This window comes from Heterodontus francisci, chromosome 18, assembly GCF_036365525.1.
Source record: "Heterodontus francisci isolate sHetFra1 chromosome 18, sHetFra1.hap1, whole genome shotgun sequence".
Classification (NCBI taxonomy): Eukaryota; Metazoa; Chordata; class Chondrichthyes; order Heterodontiformes; family Heterodontidae; genus Heterodontus; species Heterodontus francisci.
This window is the reverse complement of record NC_090388.1, coordinates 5,265,747-5,289,120: the sequence shown is the minus strand read 5'-3', so window position 1 is coordinate 5,289,120 and position 23,374 is coordinate 5,265,747. Positions and strand designations below refer to the sequence as shown.

At 46.3% G+C, this 23,374-nt stretch overlaps 1 protein-coding gene across 1 annotated transcript in view; it reads right to left on the bottom strand.

The window, feature by feature from the left end:
* washc3 (WASH complex subunit 3) overlaps window positions 1-23,374 on the bottom strand; it is a 41,277-nt gene that overhangs the window by 17,622 nt on the left and 281 nt on the right. Inside the window, exons 2-4 of the mRNA XM_068050148.1 lie at window positions 22,257-22,355; window positions 20,034-20,099; window positions 5,063-5,182 (exon numbers count right to left, since the gene is read on the bottom strand). Coding sequence (XP_067906249.1) covers window positions 5,063-5,182; window positions 20,034-20,099; window positions 22,257-22,355 — 285 coding nt within the window. The remainder of the gene's footprint in view (window positions 1-5,062; window positions 5,183-20,033; window positions 20,100-22,256; window positions 22,356-23,374) is intronic.

The following is a 23,374-nucleotide window of genomic DNA, read 5'->3' as shown; positions in this document are numbered from 1 at the left end:
TGAACCCCTGCGGTCCTTGGGGTGTAGGTACACCTACAGCTCTGTTCGGAAGGGAGTTCCAGGATTTTGACCCATCAACGGCGATATAGTTCCAAGTCAGGATGGCGTGTGGCTTGGAGGGAAACTTGCAGGTGGTGATGTTCCCATGCATCTGCCGCCCTTGTCCTTCTAGGTGGTGGAGGTCGTGGGCTTGGAAGGTGCTATCAAAGGAGCCTTGGTGAGTTGTTGCATTGCAACTTGTAGGTGGACAATAATTAGAGATAGGCAACAAATGCCAGCCTTGCCAGTGACGCTCCTATCTCCAAGAATTAATTGTTAAAAAGTCACAATGGAAGATTCACTGTTGGACCAAATGGGTACAGTACAACACCATTCACGGGAGCAGTTTGCTTAGTCATAGAGTTATACAGCACAGAAACAAGGCCCTTCAGCTCATTGTATCTGTGCCGGCCATCAAGCACCTATCTATTCTAATCCCATTTTCCAGCACTTGGACCGTAGCCTTGTATGTTATGGTGTTACAAGTGCTCATCTAAATACTTCTTAAATGTTGTGAGGGTTCCTGCCTCTGCCACCCCTTCAGACAGTGTGTTCCATATTCCAACCACCCTCTGGGTGAAATTTTTTTTCCTCAAATCCCCTCTAAACCTCCTGTTCTTTACCTTAAATCTATGCCCCCTGGTTATTGACATCTCCGCTAAGGGAAAAGGTTTCTTCCTATCCACCCTATCGATGTGCCTCATAATTTTGTATAACTCAATCAGGTCCCCCTCAGCCTTCTCTGCTCTAAGGAAAACAGCCCTAGTCTATCCAGTCTCACTTCATAGCTGAAATTCTCCATCCCAGGCAACATCCTGGTGAATCTTCTCTTTTGCCACTGCTCTGCCCATCTACACCATCCTGTAAACTAAGGCTTTCCTCCTCACTATTTACGACACCAATTTTCATGTCATCTGCAAACTTGCTGATCATACCTCCTATATTCACGTCTAAATCATTAATGTACACTACAAACAGCAAGGGTCCCAGCACCCATCCCTGCGGTGCACCACTGGTCACAGGCTTCCAATCACAAAAACAACCCTCGAATATCACCCTCTGCCTCCTGCCACTAAGCCAATTTTGGATCCAATTTGCCAAATTGTCCTGGATCCCATGGGCTCTTACCTTCTTGACCAATCTCCCATGCGGGACCTTATCAAAAGCTTTATTGAAGTCCAAACAGACTTTATCAACTGCTTTACCCTCATCTACACACCTAGTCACCTCCTCGTAAAAGTCAATCAAATTTGTTAGACATGATCTCCCCCGACAAAGCCATGCTGACTATCCTTGATTAATCCCTGCCTCTCCAAGTGGAGATTAATGCTGTCCCTCAGAATTTTTTCCAATAGGTTCCCTACCACTGATATTAGACTCACTGGCCTTTAATTACCCTCCCCCTTCAGAATGTCCTGCACCTGCTCCGTGACATCCTTGACCTTAGCACCAAGGAGGCAACATACCATCCTGGAGTCACGTTTGCGGCCACAGAAATGCCTTTCTGCACCGTTTACAACAGAATTCCCCATCACTATAACTCTCCCACTCTCTTTCTTGCTCTCCTGTGCAGCTGAGCCACCCGTGGTGCCACAGATTTGGATTTTGCTGCGTTCCCGAGAAGCTATCTCCCCCCAACAGTATGCAAAGCGGAAAATCTATTAGAGAGGGAGATGGACCTAGGGGACTCCTGCACTACCTGCCTAGTTCTCCTACTCTGCCTAGCGGTCACCCATTCCCTTTCTGTGTGAGCAGTCTTCACCTGCGGTGTGACCACCTCCCTGTATGTGCTATCCACGATGATCTGAGCCTTGCGGATGCTCCACAGTGTCCCCAGCCACTGCTCCAGATCCGAAACGTGGATTTCGAGTAGCTGCAGTTGGAGACACCTCCTGCACACGTGTTCGCCCTGGACACCGGAAGTGTCCCTGACTTCCCACAGTGCACAGGAGAAGCACTCCACACTGCCAAGCTGCCCTGCCATGACATAGCTTTAATTTACTCCCTTAAATTACTCAAATATTAGAGATCATTGACACTAGGGACCTCAATTCCCTGAAAAAACACTACCTACTATATAAAAAAAACTGTAGACCTTACCTTTCTCTTTAACTTTAGTTACTAACCCAGCTATTTACTGATACTCCCAACAGCAGTTACTCACCAACCAGTCACCTTGCAGCTTTCCTGTGATGTCACTGTTCACTTTGTTTTCAAACTCCGACGCGCCTGGACTCCTCTCCGCTCCTCATGCAGAACATAAGTGCTCTAGGCCGTAATCCTTGGACTCTATTTATTGGCTCCCCGCTCCGCGTTCTTCCCGCAGGTCCGCTCCTCTCCCAGACTTCAACGCTGCTGCCACTGCACACAATACTAATCCCCTCCAGTACCAGCATGATGTGCCTGCAGTGTGCATGAGCTACAGGATGCAGCACTCACCAGGGTTAGTTCGACACCAGGTCCCTCTCCAGTGACCTCCACCAAGAAGGTACAGAAGCAGCAATGCCATGCGAACACCAGCCACATACAGTCCTGACTGGACATGTTATCGGCCGTTTCTTCATTGTTGCTGGGCCAATATCCTGGATTTCTTTACGTAACACACAAGTTGGTGCATGAACACCACACAGAGTTTTTTTTTTTAATTCTTTCATGGGATGTGAGCATCGCTGGCAAGTTCAGCATTTGTTGACCATCCCTAATTGCCCTTGAGAAGGTGGTGGTGAGCTGCCTTCTCGAACAGCTGTAGTCCATGTGGGATAGGTACACCAACAGTGCTATTAGGGTGTTCCAGGACTTTGGATGCCACGACAGTGAAGGAGTTCCAAGCCCTATGTCCCTAAGTCAGGATGGTGTGGGGATTGGACGGAAACTTGCAGGTGGTGGTGTTCCCATGCATCTGCTGCCCATGTCCTTAGAGGTAGTGGGTTTGGAAGTTGCTGTCTAAGGAGTCTTGGTGAGTTTATTTATTTTATTTTATTTATTTAGAGATACAGCACTGAAACAGGCCCTTCGGCCCACTGAGTCTGTGCCGACCAACAGCCACCCATTTATACTAACCCTGCAGTAATCCCATATTCCCTACCACCTACCTACACTAGGGGCAATTTACAATGGCCAATTTACCTATCAACCTGCAAGTCTTTGGCTGTGGGAGGAAACCGGAGCACCTGGCGAAAACCCAAGCGGTCACAGGGAGAACTTGCAAACTCCGCATAGGCAGTACCCAGAATTGAACCCGGGTCCCTGGAGCTGTGAGACTGCAGTGCTAACCACTGCGCCGCCCAAAAAAGGAGTGACCCTCTCATTACTATGAATTCCAATGGAATTCATTATTCTGAATGTACCTATTTTTTTTTTTGTTGCTGCAGTACATCTTGTAGATGGTACACACTGCTGCCACTGTGCGTTGGTGGTGGAGGGATTGAATGTTTAAGTTAGTGGGTGGGTGTCAATCAAGCAGACTGCTTTGTCCTAGATGGTGTCGAGCTTCTTGAATGTTGTTGGAGTTGCACTCATCCAAGCAAGTGGAGACTATTCCATCACATTCCTGACTTGCGCCTTGTAGATGGTAGACAGACTTTGGGAAGTCAGGTGGTGAGTTACTCACCTCAGAATTCCTAGCCTCTGACCTGCTCTTGTAGCCACAGTATCAGTGTCTGGTCAACGGTTACCCCCAGGATGCTGCTAGTGGGAGAGTCAACAATGGTAATGCCACTGAATGTCAAGGAGAGAAGGTTAGATTCTCTCTTGTTGGAGATGGTCATTGCCTGGCACTTGTGTGATGTGAATGTTGCTGGTCACTTATCAGCCCAAGCCTGAATGTACCCAGGTCTTGCTACACATTAGCACAGACTGCTTCAGTATCTGAGGAATTGTGAATGGTACTGAACATTGTGCAATCATCAGTGAGAATCCCTACTTCTGACCTTACGATGCAGGGAAGGTCATTGATGAAGCAACTGAAGATGGTTGGGCCTAGAACACTGCCCTGAGGAACTCCTGCAGCGATATCCTGGGATTGAGATGATTGACCTCCAACAACCACAACCATCTTCCTTTGTGCTAAGTATGACTCCAACCACTGGAGAGTTTTCCCCGATTCCCATTGACCTCAGTTTTGTCAGGGCTCCTTGATACCATACTGTGTCAAATGCTGCCTTGATATCAAGGGCAGTCAGTCTCAGCTCCCCTCGAGTTCAGCTCTTTTGTCCGTGTTTGAACCAAGGCTGTAATGAGGTCAGGAGACGAGCGGAGTGATTCAAGAAAGTCCATCACAACCTTCTCAAATGCAATTAGAGATGAGCAATAAATGCTGGCCTCATCATCCTGAGAACAAACAGGTTTGGTTGGGCTTTGTGAGGCTTATCACTAGGGTTTACAGGCTGCAAGTCATCAACAGGCCATAATTTGGACACATATGGCACAATGTAGAAGACAACAAGCTTGTATTTTAATCAATTTGTACAATTCTAGTCCAATATAGAATTGGTGCATTTGGATACTGTAGCCAAGGACAGTGAGCTTTAACAGCCCCTTTACAAACCAGCGAGTTGCAATGTGCACGTTACTAACACAGGACTCTAATAGTTAACTCGAACTGCATTATTCAATTACCTACCTGCATAGTGTTTGAGACCTCTGTATTTTGTTCAAATTCCCCTACAATGCCATTAAGCTATATTTGTAAATATCTTCAACTGATCACAGCATGAACTTCACAATTCCTTGTATTTTCGTCAAATCGTATATAGCACAGGCATCAGCCATTCAGCCAACGCGCTTGTGCCAGTTCTTCGAAAGAGCTATTTAATTAGCTCCACTCACCTGCTCTTTCCCCATAGCCCAGCAGATTTTTCCTTTTCAAGTATTTATCCAATTTCCTTTTGAAAGTTACTACTGAATCTGCTGCCATCGCCCTTTCAGCTGCACATTCCAGACCATAACTCACTGCATAAAAAACAAATTCTCCTCAGCTCTCCAATGGGCCTTCACTTCATCCAACGAATATTCAATTTCTTACCTCAGCAGGGGACGGCTGATGCTGGTTTGTTGCTGTCACAGAAGATGGACCATTTGCAATGTTCTGACCCTGATTTGTCGTCTCTGGTTTGACATCTTCCAGCCCAGGAATTGATGAAAGCTGCAATCCCCAAAAAGGTGTGTTAAAACTCCCAACACATGCAATAATAAAGCTACAAGTCATGAAGCATTTCTCATCTTTTGCGCCCCACCCGAGGCAGAGGGCACCTTGGTTTTAACATCTGAAAACTGACATCTCTAACCACGCAGTGCTCAGTCACAACTAGCACTGGGTGTGACAGCCTGGATTTGGTGCTTGGGTCTCTGGAATGGGGTTTGATCCCATGACTATCTTACTCAACAATGCCAAAGCAAATTCCATTCTGAACTGAGCGATCTAACACTCAAAGATCCTGAGGCCACTTACTAACTGGCTGGAGAAAAATACAATTTGCCAAACTGTTAATTCACTTCATCATTGGCTTTATATGCTCCACAAATCAGTCAATAAATGTGCTGATACTTGCTGTTATTTCTCACCTTGGAGTTCGGCCACTTTTAACTTTATGAGATTTATAGGTCCATCACTGGGAGAACCTACTGAGCCAGTCAAAATAGTTTTACAAAAACCACTGTCTATGAACCAGAAAAACAGATATTCATTTATGTAGCATTTATACAGAAACACTTAAAGACTTGCATTTATATAGCACCTTTCACTACCTCAGGATGTTCCTCAAAGAGCTTGATTCCTAGGATGAAAGGTTCGTCTTATGAGGAAAGGTTGAGCAGGTTGGAGTTTACCCATTGGAGTTTAGAAGATTGAGGGGTGATCTTATTGAAATGTATAAGATTCTGAGTGGGCTTGACAGGGTAGATGCTGAGAGAATGCTGGGGGGATCTAGAACTAGGGGGGCACTGATTAAAAATTAAGGGTCTCCAATTTAAGATGGAGATGAGGAAAAATTTCTTCTCTCAAAGGGTTGTTACTGTTTGGAATTCACTACCCAACAGAGCAGTGGTGGCTGAGTCATTGAATATATTCAAGGCTGAGTGAGACATATTTTCGACTGACAAGGAAGTCAACGGTTATGGCGGCTGGCAGGAAAGTGGAGTTAAGGCCACCATCAGATCAGCTACGATCTTATTGAATGGTGGAACAGGCTTGAGGGTCCAAATGGCCTACTCCTGCTCCTATTTCTTATGTTGTACAGAGTAATGTTAGAGTGTAGTCATTGTTGTAATGTAGGAAACATGGCAGCCAATTTGCATACAGCAAGATCCCATAAACAGCAATGAGAAATGACCAACTATCTTTGATGCTGTTGGTCAAGGGAAAAATATTGCTTAGGTCACCGGGAGTACCGCCCTGCTCTTTTTCAAATAGTGCCATGGGATCCTCTGAGGGGACCTGAGAGGGCAGATGGGGCCCTCGGTTTCATGTCTTATACAAAGATGGCACCTCTAACTGTGCAGCACTTCCTCAGCACCACACTAAAAGGCTAGTCTAGATTATGGGCTCAAGACTCGAGTGGGACTTGAACCCAGGACCTCTGACACAGAGGCGATGGTTTAGGTGTCAGGGTTTGTGGTCTTAACTCCACTTTTCTGCCTGCCTGCCCACCCCCCATAACCGTTGACTCCCTTGTAAATCAAAAATCTGTCTTATTCAGCCTTGAATATATTCAATGACTCAGTCTCCATTGGTCTCTGGGGTAGAGAATTCCAAACAGTAATGACCCTTTGAGAGAAGAAATTCCTCCTCATCCCCGTCTTAAATTGGAGACCCCTAATTTTTAACATGTGCTCCCTAGTTCTAGATCCTACCCTAAAGTACTTCATATGGGCAAGCAGACAGCAAGAAAAGTTGTAAGTTATTGCTGTTACTGCATTCATTTCAAGATGATTGACATAATTACATTTATTTGAACTGAATTCAAATTCTCTGTTGGGATTTAAATACCAACTCATGAAAACCAATTACAGAATTGGTGAGAAGGATGGACTAGAGCATGGCTACCTGACCTGAACCCGACCAGACCCGACAACGTGTCGGGTTCGGGTCTGGCATTCGGGCTTGGGTCGGGCCGGACACATTGCTGCCTTTTGGTCAGGGAGGGAAAGGCTTCAAAATTTGAACAGCCAGGACGTCAAGGCGGGAAATGTGCATCCGGACTCAGCACTAGTGTGCAGTGAGCGATTCCATCCAAGGTAGAGCACAACCGCTTTAACATAATCAACTTCATTCCAGTAGTCGGGTTGGGCCAGGCGTGGGAAAAAAAAATCAAAGGACTCGGGCCGGGTCGGGTTTGGGTTGGATATGGTTCTGTCGGGCTCGGGTTGGGTTTCAATTGCATACCCGAGCAGGCCTTTCGGATGGATACTGATTCCATCAATCTCAAAGCATGGAATATAATTAATGACTGAGGAATGAAATCAAAATCAGGAAATCTAAATATCTCTCCACAAAACCTGGGACCAAAACTGCAGTCAGAATGTGATAATCCAAGCCTTCAAGTTCCCTTGTGCATTTATATTTATACTTTGAGCAGAAAAGGATCAGTCAAGTTTGTTCTTCCAAAGAACCCATAAGCTTCCTTAAGATGATCCCAGAACTAATAGCCCTGTATCACTTTCCCCAACAGGAACTGAAACAGCCTCTTTAAAAACCTGCTAGGATTTCTGTTCCCCAACCCACTGCTTGCAATCTCTTTTGCAATTCTTGCTTAAATAGAAGCACTGCCTAAATTTCTATTTTCCTCTAACATCATATAAAATGTGTAAAACGCTAGTTCAGCCACAGCTAGTGTACGGTGTACAATTCTGGTCGCCACACTATAGGAAGGATGTGATTGCACTGAAGAGGGTGCAGAGAAGATTCACGAGGATGTAGCCTGGGCTGGAGCATTTCAGCTATGAAGAGAGACTGGATAGGCTGGGGCTGTTTTCCTTAGAGCAGAGAAGGCTGAGGGGGGACCTGATTGAGGTATACAAAATTATGAGGGGCATAGATAGGGTAGATAGGAAGAAACTTTTTCCCTTAGCGGAGGTGTCAATAACCTGGGGGCATAGATTTAAGGTAAGGAGCAGGAGGTTTAGAGGGGATTTGAGGAAACATTTTTTCACCCAGAGGGTGGTTGGAATCTGGAACACACTGTCTGAAGGGGTGGTAGAGGCTGGAACCCTCACAACATTTAAGAAGTATTTAGATGAGCACTTGAAACACCATAACATACAAGGCTACAGGCCAAGTGCTGGAAAATGTGATTAGGATAGGTGCTTGATGGTCGGCATGGACACAACGGGCCGAAGGGCCTGTTTCTGTGCTGTATAACTCTATAAAGGCCTGCTCGGGTATGCAATTGAAACCCGACCCGAGCCCTAAGGAATCACATCCAGCCCAAGTCCTTTGATTTTTTTTCCGCGCCCAACCCAACCTGACTACTGGAATGAAGTTTATTACATCAAAGAGGTTGTGCTCTGGATGGAATCGCTCACTGCACACTAGTGTGGAGTCCGGATGCACGTTTCCCGCCTTGACGTCCTGGCTGTTCAAATTTTGAAGCTTTTACCTCCCTGACCAAAAGGCAGCAATGTGTCCGGCCTGACCCGGCCCGAGCGCCGGACCCGGAAGACAGACCCAACCAGACATGTCGTTGTGTCTGGTTGGGTTCGGGTCGGGTAGCCATGCTCTACAACTCTATGACTGTATCAAGTAATAATTGTATCCCTTGGTCATTGTATTCTGGGCCTGACAGAGTTTCCTGAATCCAAATTGAAGAACTTGATGAGGCAACTTGCTGATTTAAATACTTGTTTTTCTGATTTTTGTTTTCTGGAGGACGAGTTCTTTTATCTTTCCAGAAAGTTTCTTCAATACTTCAAATTTGCAAGTTACAGAAATCATTATTGTAAAATCACTGCAGCAACAACACTGCGTCATTAAAGGGAAAGTACTATAAACATTCTGATGCTTTGGAAAAAGAGAGTGAGAACAAGCCAGCAGGAGAAGCATGAAAAGAGAACGTCAGAGAGAGATACAAAAACACAAATGAAGGAAAGCAGATTTTCCGAAATGCTATAAAATCATTTTGCTTTAACATTGCAATGTGCAAACTTTATATTAATGTTGCATCTTGACTAACATAATTCAGCTGGCTGGCTTCTTTTAAATGAGTGAAGTTTTTCGATCAACATATAGCAGTATTAGCATCTAGGGGACTACTTGAGTCCACTGGAATTTCATCATAAACTATTACAAGTCTCAAGTATCATGACTCTGAACAATTAAATGGTTCACAAGCACAGTGGCGCAGTGGTTAGCACCGCAGCCTCACAGCTCCAGCGACCCGGGTTCAATTCCGGGTCCTGCCTGTGTGGAGTTTGCAAGTTCTCCCTGTGTCTGCGTGGGTTTCCTCCGGGTGCTCCGGTTTCCTCCCACATGCCAAAGACTTGCAGGTTGATAGGTAAATTGGCCTTTATAAATTGCCCCTAGTATAGGTAGGTGGTAGAGAAATATAGGGACAGATGGGGATGTGGTAGGAATATGGAAATGGTGTAGAATTAGTATAAAATGGGTGGTGGATGGTCGGCACAGACTCGGTGGGCCAAAGGGCCTGTTTCAGTGCTGTATCTCTAAAGTAAACTAAAGTAAAGTAATAAGCAATATCATTTTAAAGCACATTTGTAATGTCCTACCCATTTTGTTAATTAAAAAAAAAAAATTTCAACTATATATGAAAATCTGTGTACAACATAAATTCCTATCCAGAAAAAGACTTAAAGTATTATCAGCACAGAAACATGCCATCACTATGACCGCCTATTTCCACCTCCCTTGAAAGTTGCAGCTATGAAGAAAGATTGGATCGGCTAGGGTTGTTTTCCTTAGAATAGAGGAGGCTGAGGGGTGACTTAATTGAGGTTACAAAGTTATGAGGGGCCTAGATACAGGAGACAGGAAGGACCGGTTTCCCCTAGCGGAGAGGTCAATTACCAGGGGCCACAGATTTATGGTGACTGGTAGAAGGATTAGAGGGGACATGAGGAAAAACTTTTTCACCAAAGGGTGTTGGGTGTCTGGAATTCACTGCCAGGATCGGTGGTGGAGGCAGAAACCCTCAACTCTTTTAAAAGGTACCTGGGCATGCACCTGAAATGCTGTAACCTGCAAGGCTACGGACCAGGTGCTGGAAGGTGGGATTAGATTGGGCAGCTAGTTTTTTCGGTCAGCGCAGACACAATGGGCTGAATGGCCTCTTTCTGTGCCATAATTTTTCCATGGTTTCTTCGATAACACCGCCCGACTTCACCCGTCTTCGGTTATCTGTGCTGAAATCCTCATTCATATCTTCGTTACCTCTAGACTTGACTATTCGGACGCACTCCTGGCTGGTCTCCCACATTCTACCCTCTGTAAACTTGGTCATCCAAAACTCAGCTGCCCATGTCTTAATCGCACCAAGTCCTATTCACCTATCACCCCTGTGCTTGCTGACCTCCACTGGCTCCCAGTCAAGCAATGTCTTGATTCTCAAATTCTCATCCTTGTTTTCAAATCCTTCCATGGCCTCACCCCTATCTTTGTAATCTCTTCCAGCCCCACAACCCTCTGAGATCTCTACGCTCTTCTAATTCTGGCCTCTTGAGTATTCCTGATTTTAATCGCTCCACCACTGGTGGTCACATCTTCAATTGCCAAGGCGCTACACTCTGGAATTACCCTCCCTACACCTCTCAGCCTTGCTTTTCGCCATTAAGACACTCCTTGAAATTTACCTTTTTGACCAAGCTTTTGGTCATCTGACCTAATATCTCGTTATGTGGCTCGGTGTCTTATTTTGTTTTATCCTTTCTCCCCCAATTTGGTGCCATCTGTAAATTTAGAAATGGTGTTTTTGATTCCAAAGTCCAAACTGTTAATGTAAACTGTGAACAGCAGCGGTCCCAGCACAGATCCTTGTGGAACACCACTTCCCACCTTCTGTCACTCTGAATAACGGCCATTTACTCCCATTCTCTGCTTTCTGCCTTGAAACCAGCTAGCAATCCATTCTGTCACTTGTCCCAACTCCACATTCTCTGATCTTATTTGTTAGTCTGTTATGGGGCACCTTATCGAAAGCCTTCTGAAATTCTAGATAAATTCCATCTACTGCATTACCATTGCCTACTCTCTATTACCTCCTTAAAAAATTCAATAAGATTGGTCAAGCAAGATTTTTGTTTGTTAAATCCATGCTGTCTATGGCTGGTTCTTTCCAATGCCCGATTGCCTTTGGCTGCCCATTTTATTAGACACTGCGCATTGCTGCAGAGACATTTTAAACCCATTTTAATAGGATTTCCTTTCATTTCAGCTTTAATCATCTTTTTAGACTCCTGTTATATAACTCTATTTATTCCCTTGCTAGCAATGTCCTCCCTTACATTATTCTTTTCTGGGCTGACTTTCCCTGTTTTGTTTACATTTAGGCTGCTTATGTTTCTTAGAGATCCCTCCCCCCATCTTACTAGCTTAAAGTCTTTGCCACTTCCCTTTTACCCTTTCCACTAGGACAAGGGTGGTGGAAGCTAAGATGATCAATGACTTCAAGAGGAAGCTGGATGACCACCTGAGAGAAAGAGACTTGCAGGGCTCTGGGGAACGAGCAGGGGAGTGGGACTAACTGGATAGCTCTGTGGAGAGCTGGCATGGACTCGATGGGCTAAATGGCCTCCTTCTGTGCTGTAAATGACTATGAAATGGGTCCATCTCACTTCAGGTGGAGTCCTACCCATCGGTACAGCTCCTTCCTGCCCCAGGACTGGCGCCAGTGTCTCATGAAAAGAACCACCTCTTTCCCACACCAGCCCTTTAGCCACGTTAGATCTCCTGATGTGTCTGTTGCTATACCAATTTTCATGTGGTTCAGGTAATAATCCAGAGATTATCACCTGAGGTCCTGCTTTTGAATTTAGAGGTAAACTCCTGATACTCTTTCAGCAAGACCTCTTCCCTGTTCCTACCCAAGTCATTTGTTCCAACGTGGACCATGACAACTGGATTTATCCCTCCCTTTCCAAGTCCTCTCCAGTTGCCACGAGATATCCCTTACCTGGCACTGGGAAGCCAACATACCCTTCAGGCTTCTCGTTCTTTGCTGCAGAGGACGCTATCTGTCCCCCTAGAGCAGGGTTGTCCAACATACAACCTGCCAATCATTCATAACTTGTGAACAGAAATGGGTGAGATTGACTTTGTTCCATTTGGGTGCCCCAGTTGCTAGCAGTAAGTGACAGAGAGTTGGTGCAGTCTGTATCTGAGCAGTCACGAGTCTTCGTTTCCTGCAGCAAGTGGCAGTAAGGGGGCTGGTAGCATGGGGGTGGGGCTAGTTGGGGGCAGAATGACTCGTGCGACTTATGTGGAAGTTCACCAAAGTTGCGAAGTGTGCCTACACGCGGACTTTCATCGAACAGGAGCACGGGGAAGGCGGGACTTGCTGGGAAGACTAGTGCTGTCAGTCGGGGGAGGGGTGCGGGAGTAGGTGAGCCTGCAGAGACGGTGGGGGGGTGGTGATGCACGATTCAGAGTGCAGGGTCACGCCGAGCAGCAGTTATTTTCCGCTGCTGGTGCACGGTGGGCAAAGGGAGGAATTTCTTTTACCCAGTATCCCTATTTCTAATGCCTTTGTCTTTCTGAAATTTGATCACTGGCCAATGTCGGACAAAAATTGAAATGCAGCCCCGCATGTGAAAAGGTTGGACACCCCTGCCCTAGAGTGTCTCCCATTATTGCATTTCTAAACTGCTATTCCACTGCCTCACCCCTGGACAGTCTTCTGAGCCACGGTGCCTTGCCTTGATCTGTATTGTGGCCGTCCTCCCTTTCCTGAGCCTGTGTTTTCCTCTGGGGTGTGACTGTATTCTGGATAAAACGGTCCAGAAATTCCTCCCCCTCCCTTATGTGTCTGAGTCTCTCCAACTTGTACTCCAGCTCAAAGACTCAGAGCCAGAGAGATTCCAGATGGAGACATCCCCTGCAGATGTGCTTGCTCGGGACAGTCTTGCTATCCACAAATTCCCACATTCTGCACTCCATACACACAATCCAATCCGTCATATCTTAATATAAAAGCAAAATACTGCGGATGCTGGAAATCAAATAAAAACAAGAAATGCTGGAAATACTCAGCAGGTCTGGCAGCATCTGTTATATCTTAAACTAGCCTTATTTTATTTAATTATGTCTTTATTCAATGATAACCAGTTTAACCAGTTAAGCTATAAATTCTATACAGTACTTATATTTTCCCAGTCCTATTATAATCTACTGACCTAATTTAGAGGGAAAAAACCTAGAAAACGCAAATAATCACTTACCCACTCACCTAATTTAATGCCTCAAGTTCAGCTTTAAGGTCTCATCTCCCACTCCCCCTTTCAGACCGCTCCTTGTTTTGTAAAATACCAGAACAGCACCTCTTCTCTCACTGTGCCAAATTCCCCGAGTTAAGTACTCGGTAGAAACAGTAGTCCGTCAAGGTGGACTTTGCACTCCTTACTGCTATCTACTCTGTCCAGACCCCACATGATTTTGAACATCTCTATGAAATCTCCTCTCAACCTTCTCTTCCCCCAAGAGAACAACCCCTGCTTCACCAATCTATCTACATAACCAAAGTCCCTCACCCCTGGAACCATTCCCTTAAATCTTTTCTGCACACTTTCTCAGGCCTTCACATCCTTGCCAAAATGCGATGCCCAGAATTGGACACAATATTGGCCTAGCAGGTGTTTTCAGGGTAAATGACTGCATATACAGAAGAAAGTCATTGCTCCATCCTCAGTTAGTAAACCTGGCAAACCAAATAAGGTCACTGACATCATTTCAGAGAAAGCACATTTCAATGAAATATACCACTAAACTTTTCGCAATTTTAGAAAGGATATGGAGGGTGAAGTTCCCTTTTTGAACATTGAAGGGGAAATAATGTTAACTAGGCTTAAAAGTACCATCTGTCCATGTAGTCAAGCCACCTTCATGTCATGTACATTAACTGAATCAATATAACTACAGGTTGGAATGCTGCCACCTCCCAGTATACTGAAATCGGTGGGTAAAACCTGCTAATCCTGAGGTGTTGCTGCAACCTCTAAAATCAAAACTAGAAGCTCCAGAACAGCACCTCATCTTTCTACTGGGCACTTTACAGCCTTAATGGGCTGGATTCTGCTCTCAGTGACAAATGAGCTGTACCAGCCATTCAGTACACTTAACTTGCCCAAGGAATTCTTTGGGATTTTACACTATTTCCACTTCACTTTCACGATTTATACATTCCAGCAGCATCACAACAGTTACTGATGAAAACGTGCTGCAAGATCATCTTTCGTCCTTGTTAATTATTATATGGAAAATATTGCATTGAAATAAGATTGAAAATTTTAAAGTTCCTATTTTTCAAGCATTTCATTACACTGTTACTCTGACTGATCAGCAAACCTATCCAGTCATCCCTCACACCTCCATACCAACCCCCATTTCCTTCTGCGTTTGGCCAGGGAAAACATTCCCAAGTCAATTACAATGCCACTTTCAAATTCCCAACCCTGTAGCTATTGGCCCTTCATTTGCCACAATACTACTGCAGCGGTCAATTGGCTCAATTTTCACCTCTGATACCTTTGTTGTCCTTGTCCCTAGTAAACCCCTCAATCCCTTTCATCCTAGTCATTCCTCCTGGAATGCCCGCCACCTTCCTTTCCTCATGTCCAAGAGGGGGAGGCTTCAATGTAAAGGCTTGCTACCCGACCTGAAACCAACGACGTGTCGGGTTCGGGTCGGGTCGCACTTCTGGGTCCAGCATTCTGGCTCGGATCGGACACGCTCCATCACAGGTAAGTGGCTCCAATGTTAATTTAATTTTTGGACTTTCTTTTTTCTTTCTTTTGGGCCTCCTTATCTCGAGAGACAATGGATACGCGCCTGGAGGTGGTCAGTGGTTTGTGAAGCAGCGCCTCAAGTGGCTATAAAGGCCAATTCTAGAGTGACAGGCTCTTCCACAGGTGCTGCAGAGAAATTTGTTTGTCGGGGCTCTTGCACAGTTGGCTCTCTCCTTGCGCCTCTGTCTTTTTTCCTGCCAACTACTAAGTCTCTTCGACTCGCCACACTTTAGCCCTGTCTTTATGGCTGCCCGCCAGCTCTGGCGAACGCTGGCAACTGACTCCCACGACTTGTGATCAATGTCACAGGATTTCATGTCGCGTTTCCAGATGTCTTTAAAGCGGAGACATGGACGGCCGGTGGGTCTGATACCAGTGGCGAGCTCGCTGTACAATGTGTCCTTGGGGATCCTGCCATCTTCCATGCGGCTCACATGGCCAAGCCATCTCAAGCGCCGCTGACTCAGTAGTGTGTACAAGCTGGGGATGTTGGCCGCCTCGAGGACTTCTGTGCTGGAGATACGGTCCTGCCACCTGATGCCAAGTTATCTCCGGAGGCAGCGAAGATGGAATGAATTGAGACATAGCTCTTGGCTGGCATATGTTGTCCAGGCCTCGCTGCCATAGAGCAAGGTACTGAGGACACAGGCCTGATACACTCGGACTTTTGTGTTCCGTGTCAATGCGCCATTTTCCCACACTCTCTTGGCCAGTCTGGACATAGCAGTGGAAGCCTGACCCATGCACTTGTTGATTTCTGCATCTAGAGACAGGTTACTGGTGATAGTTGAGCCTAGGTAGGTGAACTCTTGAACCACTTCCAGAGCGTGGTCGCCAATATTGATGGATGGAGCATTTCTGACGTCCTGCCCCATGATGTTCGTTTTCTTGAGGCTGATGGTTAGGCCAAATTCATTGCAGGCAGCCGCAAACCTGTCGATGAGACTCTGCAGGCACTCTTCAGTGTGAGATGTTAAAGCAGCATCGTCAGCAAAGAGGAGTTCCCTGATGAGGACTTTCCGTACTTTGGACTTCGCTCTTAGACGGGCAAGGTTGAACAACCTGCCCCCTGATCTTGTGTGGAGGAAAATTCCTTCTTCAGAGGACTTGAACGCATGTGAAAGCAGCAGGGAGAAGAAAATCCCAAAAAGTGTGGGTGCGAGAACACAGCCCTGTTTCACGCCACTCAGGATAGGAAAGGGCTCTGATGAGGAGCCACCATGTTGAATTGTGCCTTTCATATTGTCATGGAATGAGGTGATGATACTTAGTAGCTTTGGTGGACATCCTATCTTTTCTAGTAGTCTGAAGAGACCATGTCTGCTGACGAGGTCAAAGGCTTTGGTGAGATCAATGAAAGCAATGTAGAGGGGCACCTCTTGTTCACGGCATTTCTCCTGTATCTGACGAAGGGAGAACAGCATGTCAACGGTCGATCTCTCTGCACGAAAGCCACACTGTGCCTCAGGGTAGACGCGCTCGGCCAGCTTCTGGAGCCTGTTCAGCGCGACTCGAGCAAAGACTTTCCCCACTATGCTGAGCAGGGAGATTCCACGGTAGTTGTTGCAGTCACCGCGGTCACCTTTGTTTTTATAGAGGGTGATGATATTGGCATTTTTGGACTAGAAAGGTGATTTTGTCACAGTTATTTTAAGCTTGTGGAGATCAGCAACAAAGTGAAAAACAGAAGGTAAGTTAACTGATGGTTGGGTCGGGCTGGGCATGGGAAGAAATGGAAGGACACGGGCTCGGGTTGGATGTGGTTCTGTCGGGCTTGGTCGGGTTTTTTTTTTTGCAGACCCGAGCAGACCTTTACTTCAATGTATGTGATGGATAACTGGTTTAGCCATCCATTGCCAGATCAAGCTGGACCACATCTAGCACTATCAGGTCTGTCTATCATCAGCCAAAAGTGCTCACTACTCCAGGATCATCCCGGAGTGCAAAGATAACACTCTGTCCCACTTCTCTCCACTACCAACTATCTTCTTAAACCCCGCTCTTGGGCTTCCTCCACCGTCACTTCCAACAAATGAAAAGAGTTCATGAACCTCTTTGTCACCAAGATGGAGTCCATTTGTTCAGCTATCTATAATGTCCCCTCAGCTTCCCATTTCCCATTGAGCCAAACTCCCCCAAGGTTCCACTCTGCCCGAACCCTGAATTTGCATTTTCTCTAGCTTCTCTCCTAGCTCCCCTCATGCCCTCTTTTAAGCTCACCTTATCCATGACATTGCTTGTTTGACATCCAGTGCTGAATTATCTACAATTTCCTTTCAATAAACATCACTATTTTCTTCAGTCTCTTCACAAACTCTGTTCCCTAGGCTCCAACTCCCTACTCACTGTCTGAGGCTGAACCAGACCAGTCTAATTTGATCGAGTTGAGCATCCAACCCCATACCCTCTTCATAAAAAGACCACCCACTTCCACCTCAGTAATACTGCCTATCTTCACCCCATCTGCTGTTGCAACTCTCATCCATGTCATTGACGCCTCCAGACTTGACTTTCCATTTATTTTCTGGCCTCCATCCTCCACCTTCTACAAACTCCAGTTGATCCAAAACTCTGCTGCCGATATCATAACCCATCAAGTCCTCCTTACCCATCGCCCTTGCACTCGTTCACCTACATTGGCTCCTTTAACATAGTAAAACGTCCCGAGGCACTTCACAGGAGCATTATCAAACAAATTTGACACCGAGCCACATAAAGAGATAATAGGGCAGATGACAAAAAGCTTGATCGAAGAGGTAGGTTTTCAGGAGCATCTTAAAGGAGGAAAGAGGGGTAGTGAGGCAGAGAGGATTAGGGAGCGAATTCAGAGTTTAGGGCCCAGGCAGCTGAAGACACAGCCGCCAATGTTGGAGTATTTAAAATTGGGGATGTGCAAGGTGCCAGAATTGACAGAATTGTAGGGCTGGAGGAGATAACAGAGATAGGGAGAGGTGAGAACATGAAGGGATTTGAGAATGAGAATTTTAAAGTAGAGGCATTGCTTAACCAGGAGCCAATCTAGGCCAGTGAGCACAGGGGTGATAGGTTAATGGGACTTAGTGCAGGTTAAAATACAGGAAGCAGAGTTTAGATGACTTCAAGTTTATGGAGGGTATAAAATAGGAGGCTGGCCATGGTCCCTTCGCGAGCTGCAATCAAATCCGGAAAGTGGTTTACAGCACTTAACACAACTGCCAGTCATCATCAGCCACGATAAGAACATAAGAAACAGGAATCGGCCATTTTGCCCCATTCAAGCCTGCTCCACCATTTAGTAAGATCATGGCTCAACCATTACATCAACTCCAATTTTGCACCCGATCCCCATATACCTCAATTCCTTTAGTGTCCAAAAATGTATCAATCTCGGTCTTTAATATACTCATTGACTGAGTATCCAGAGCCCTCTGGGGTAGAGAATTCCAAAGAGTTACAACCCTCTGAGCGAAGAAATTTCTCACCTCAGTCCTAAATGTCTGACGGCTTATCCCGAGCCTACGATATCTAGTTCTAGACTATTCAGCCAGAGAAAACAGTCTGTCACCATCTACTCAGTCAAGTCCTTTAAGATTTTTAACCTGTTTCAATGAGATCACATCTCATTCTTCAAAACTCAAGAGAATATAGGCCCATTCTACTAAATGATCCACTGGAACAGGCTTGAGGGGCTGAATGGCTGAGACCCTATCCTTTTACTACACTACAAACTACATCAGGGTACACAAAGACAGCACCAGTAAAAGCCCACATGCATATGACAAAAAAAAGATTGCAACTTGAGTTTGAACCTACCCTCTTGCTACCCCTCAATTCTAACAAATCACAATAGTTTTCCAAATGGAAGTCCAATACCTAAATCTGACAATTCACAAGTGCCACTAGAAATGACCACAGGGTATGGAGATGGATGAACAGGCCTGAGCCCGAAACCCCAGCTTCATAAGAAACTGAGCAAATATTAAACGACTGGAACAACCTGATCTATCCCAACGATAAATGAAGACTACACAATAGAGTATAAAGAGATAGCAAATAGATCAGGTATGGAAAACTCAAGATAAAAATAAGAAAACCACCAGCGCACACCAGCTGCAGTGCGTACCATCTACAAGATGCACTGCAGTAACTCATCAAGGATTCTTCAACAGCTCATCATAAGCTTAGAGGGACAAGCAGCACAGATGCATGGGAACTCTACACCTCTAAGCTTCCCTTCCAAGACACACATCATCCTGACTTGGAAATATATCACCGTTCCTTCACTGGCACTGGATCAAAATCCTCGAGCTCCCTCCCGAACAGCACTGTGGGTGTACCTGCATCATACAGACTTCAGTGGTTCAAGTGGTTCACCACCTTCCCAATAATGAAAAGTAAAAACTTCAGCACAATTACAACCTCGACAGATTGCTAACATAGAATGTTGATGGTGTACGGAATGCAAAAATTAGAACTTTGGCTATCACCTCATGCTTTTGACTAGTTTGGGTCCAGATTCTAGTTCAGACTAGTTACCCTCCCATCCTGTATAAAATATACAAACTGGGTGGTTTTATTTTAATAAAAAAAGTCAACAGATGAAACTCTCCGCCGAACAAAGGCAGTGGAGGGGTGTCGCCACCGTCCGGTAAACGGGACCTGGAACAAGCAGATATCAGCAGCCGCCAGCCTCTCAATCCGGTGCCGGGGAGGAGGGGTATTTAGGGATGGATAGTAAATGCTGGTCCTGCCAGAAGTGTTCATGTATCATGAACACATTTTTAAAAACTTACAAAACCACTTGGAGCAAATAAGATAAATCAAACAGCAAGTGATGCAGACATACTGTCATGAGACCAATTCTGTCTGCACACGCATTTCCCCCTTCATCCGCTTATCTGTTATGACTGTTCTACACTTCCCACCCCTCTACATGGTGGAATGAACAGGAGGTTTGTACAACATGCAGCCACATCTGATGTCACTATACACTGCTGATGATTCAGTTACATGGCACACAAGGTGAAATGCTGAGACCCTTCCCAGTCACACAGACAACCTCTGCTCACCTTTGCCTCCAGAATATTGAGAGTTGTTTCAATTTGCTGGATACGTAGAGAAAGACTGGCCAGCTTCTGAAACAGAAAAAAAACTTTGTATATAATTAAAAACTTCTGAAACAAAGAGAATGCGGTGGGTTTTTACAGAGGATCAAAAATGCACTGACATTTATTTAATACCTTATCATGTTTCTCAAACATCACAATGTGCAACAATCACTGGATTAGTTGTGAAATATGGCGACTGACGTGTAGGTTAATAGAGCAGCACACAGTTGTATTCAAGCAAACAACCAAGTGTGGAATGCCCAGCTAATCTGAAGTGGCTGGCAGAACTGGGAGAGGGGGAAAAGAGGGTGGGTTTTGGATCAGAAAAGCAAAAACTTCCTGCTCTCAAAATTGTGCCGTGGAATCTTTAACATCCACGTTATCCACCAGAACAGAACCGTGGTTCAACAACTTTTCCAAAGCATGGGAGATCTGACTCTGCAGCACTCCCTCAGTACTGCACTGTAGTATCAGGCCTGATTATGCACTCACGTCTTGGAGTGGGGCTTGAACTCATAACCTTGTGACTCTGGCAAAAGTGCTGTCAACCGAACCTGACACTAGTATTCTAAACTACTACCCCCTGAGCTCAGGCAATCTAACCCACAAGGCAAAGCCAACTCAATCCTCTTGGTATTTTATTCCCCATTTTTAGGTGCAATTGATGGGCCTGTTTTTCATGCTGTTGCTTCACTTGTGGATAGATCCTAAAGCAGACCATCAGATTCACAGATAGAGAGTGTCACAAATCAACAGAAGCACTGAAGTACCACGGTGTGCACCTATTTTTAAATATGTCATTGGGATGTGGGCATTTATTGCCCATCCCTAGATGTTTGGAGGGCTTTTAAGTAGCATGGAACTGCAAGTCAGAGTGGCGCAGGGCTGGTACAATCCCCTCCATTCACTCCACACAAATGCCAGGCAATGACCATCTCCAACAAAAAAGAATCTAACCATTGCCCCTTGTCGTTCAACAGTATTACCATCACTGAAAGCCCCACCATCAACATCTTGGGAGTCGCCATTGACCAGAAACGTAACTGGACCAGCTATATAAATATTGTGGCAATAAGAGCAGGTCAGAGGCTGGGAATTCTACAGCGATTAACTCACGTCCTGACTCCCCAAAGCCTGTCCACCATCTACAAGGCACAAGTCCAGAGCGTGATGGAATACTCTCCACTTGCCTGGATGGGTGCAGCTCCAACAACACTCAGGAAGCTCGACACCATCCAGGACGAAGCAGCCCATCCACCACATTAAAGATTCACTCCCTCCACTGCCAACGCAGAGTGGCAGCAGTGTGTACCATCTCTACAAGATGCACTACAGCAACACACCAAGGCAACTTTGACAGCACCTTCTAAAACTGCGACCTCTACCACCTAGAAGGACAAGGGCAGCAAATGCATGGGAATACCACCACCTACAAGTTCCCCTCCAAGCCACACACCATCCTGACTTGGAACTATATCGACGTTCCTTCACTGTCGCTGGGTCAAAATCTTAGAACTTCTTTCCTAACAGCATTATTGGTGTACCTACACCCCAAGGACTGCAGCGGTTCAAGAAGGTAGCTCACCCCCACCATCTCAAGGGAAATTAGGGTTGGGCAATAAATGCTGGCCTAGCCAGCGAAGCCCACATCCCATGAATGAATAAAAAGAAAACCTTGGTGAACCAGTAGGGTTTTTAATGTTTCTAAAACACAAATTATTGAATTTAGTTTCACAGCTTGCCATGTTGGGATTTGAACTCATGACTTGTGGATTACTGGTTCAGAACCTTAATCACTGCACTATCATAGCCCTTCTATACAAAGACAAGAAGTTTGGACCTGCCCGCTCTATTGTACAAGTGTTAGAAACAATACAACTATATATGTGTAGTACACAGATTTACATGGTTTACTGTTGAAACTGAGGGCAGCCAGTACAGTGGCCTGAATATAAAGCCCAGCAACAGGGGAGACTCAAGGATACATGGCCTAAAATCAAATTATTAGCTGCATGTAGCCCACATTGCTGCGTACTTTAAAAAAAGTGAAGACAGAAACATCATCCAGATATACTGTGTTACACAGTTCTACAGAATAGGCAAATTATAAACTAGATAGCAGACAAGGAAAGCATCTATAGTTAGTGGGTCAAGAAGCAAAGGAGCAGGAACTTCATGAAGTACCTCTTCACAAACGGTTGAAAACCGATTCAAAAACCGGACAGTATGTGCAATAAACTGGTTGAGAAATGCCACCGTCCTCTTCTGCTGAATTGCTGGAACCTGCAACGAAGAATACAAGATTAATCCAACATTCTGCCAACTATGGCAAGACAATTCAGGAGACATGCCAAAAGTAACCTTACATTTAGCTATCACTTTTAACAGAATAAAACATTCCAATATCGTTAAGTTACAAGTACAGATCCAGGATGGAAGAGGAGGAAGATGAGGAGAGGTTTTGAAAGTGCAGTCCATGAGCTGAGAGCTTGGGGGGGAGGCGGGTTGGAGAGTGGGGGGTTGGAGGGGTGGGGGGGTTGGAGAGTTGGGGGGGGGAAGAGTTGGGGTGGGGGGGTTGGAGGGTGGGGGTTGAGAGTTGGGGTGGGGGCGGGGGTTGAGGGTTGGGGTGGGGGCGGGGGTTGAGGGTTGGGGTGGGGGCGGGGGTTGAGGGTTGGGGTGGGGGCGGGGGTTGAGGATTGGGGTGGGGGGACTTGAGGGTTGGGGTGGGGGGACTTGAGGGTTGGGGCGGGGGGACTTGAGGGTTGGGGCGGGGGGACTTGAGGGTTGGGGCGGGGGGACTTGAGGGTTGGGGCGGGGGGACTTGAGGGTTGGGGCGGGGGGACTTGAGGGTTGGGGCGGGGGGACTTGAGGGTTGGGGCGGGGGGACTTGAGGGTTGGGGCGGGGGGTGTTGCGAGTTGGGGTGGGGGTTGGTCCGTGACGGGGTGGGGGTTGGTCCGTGACGGGGTGGGGGTTGGTCCGTGACGGGGTGGGGGTTGGTCCGTGACGGGGTGGGGGTTGGTCCGTGACGGGGTGGGGGGGGCGGGGCTGAGGGTTGGGGTGGGGGGGTGTTGAGGGTTGGGGTCGGGGAGTGTTGAGAGTTTGGGTGGGGGTTGGTGGGTGGGGGTGTTGAGAGTTTGGGTGGGGGTTGGTGGGTGGCGGGGCTGAGGGTTGGGGTGGGGGGGTGTTGAGGGTTTGGGTGGGGGTTGGTGGGTGGTGGGGCTGAGGGGGGGTGTTGAGGGTTGGGGTGGGAGGGTGTTGAGGGTTGGGGTGGGAGGGTGTTGAGGGTGGGGGGGTGTTGAGA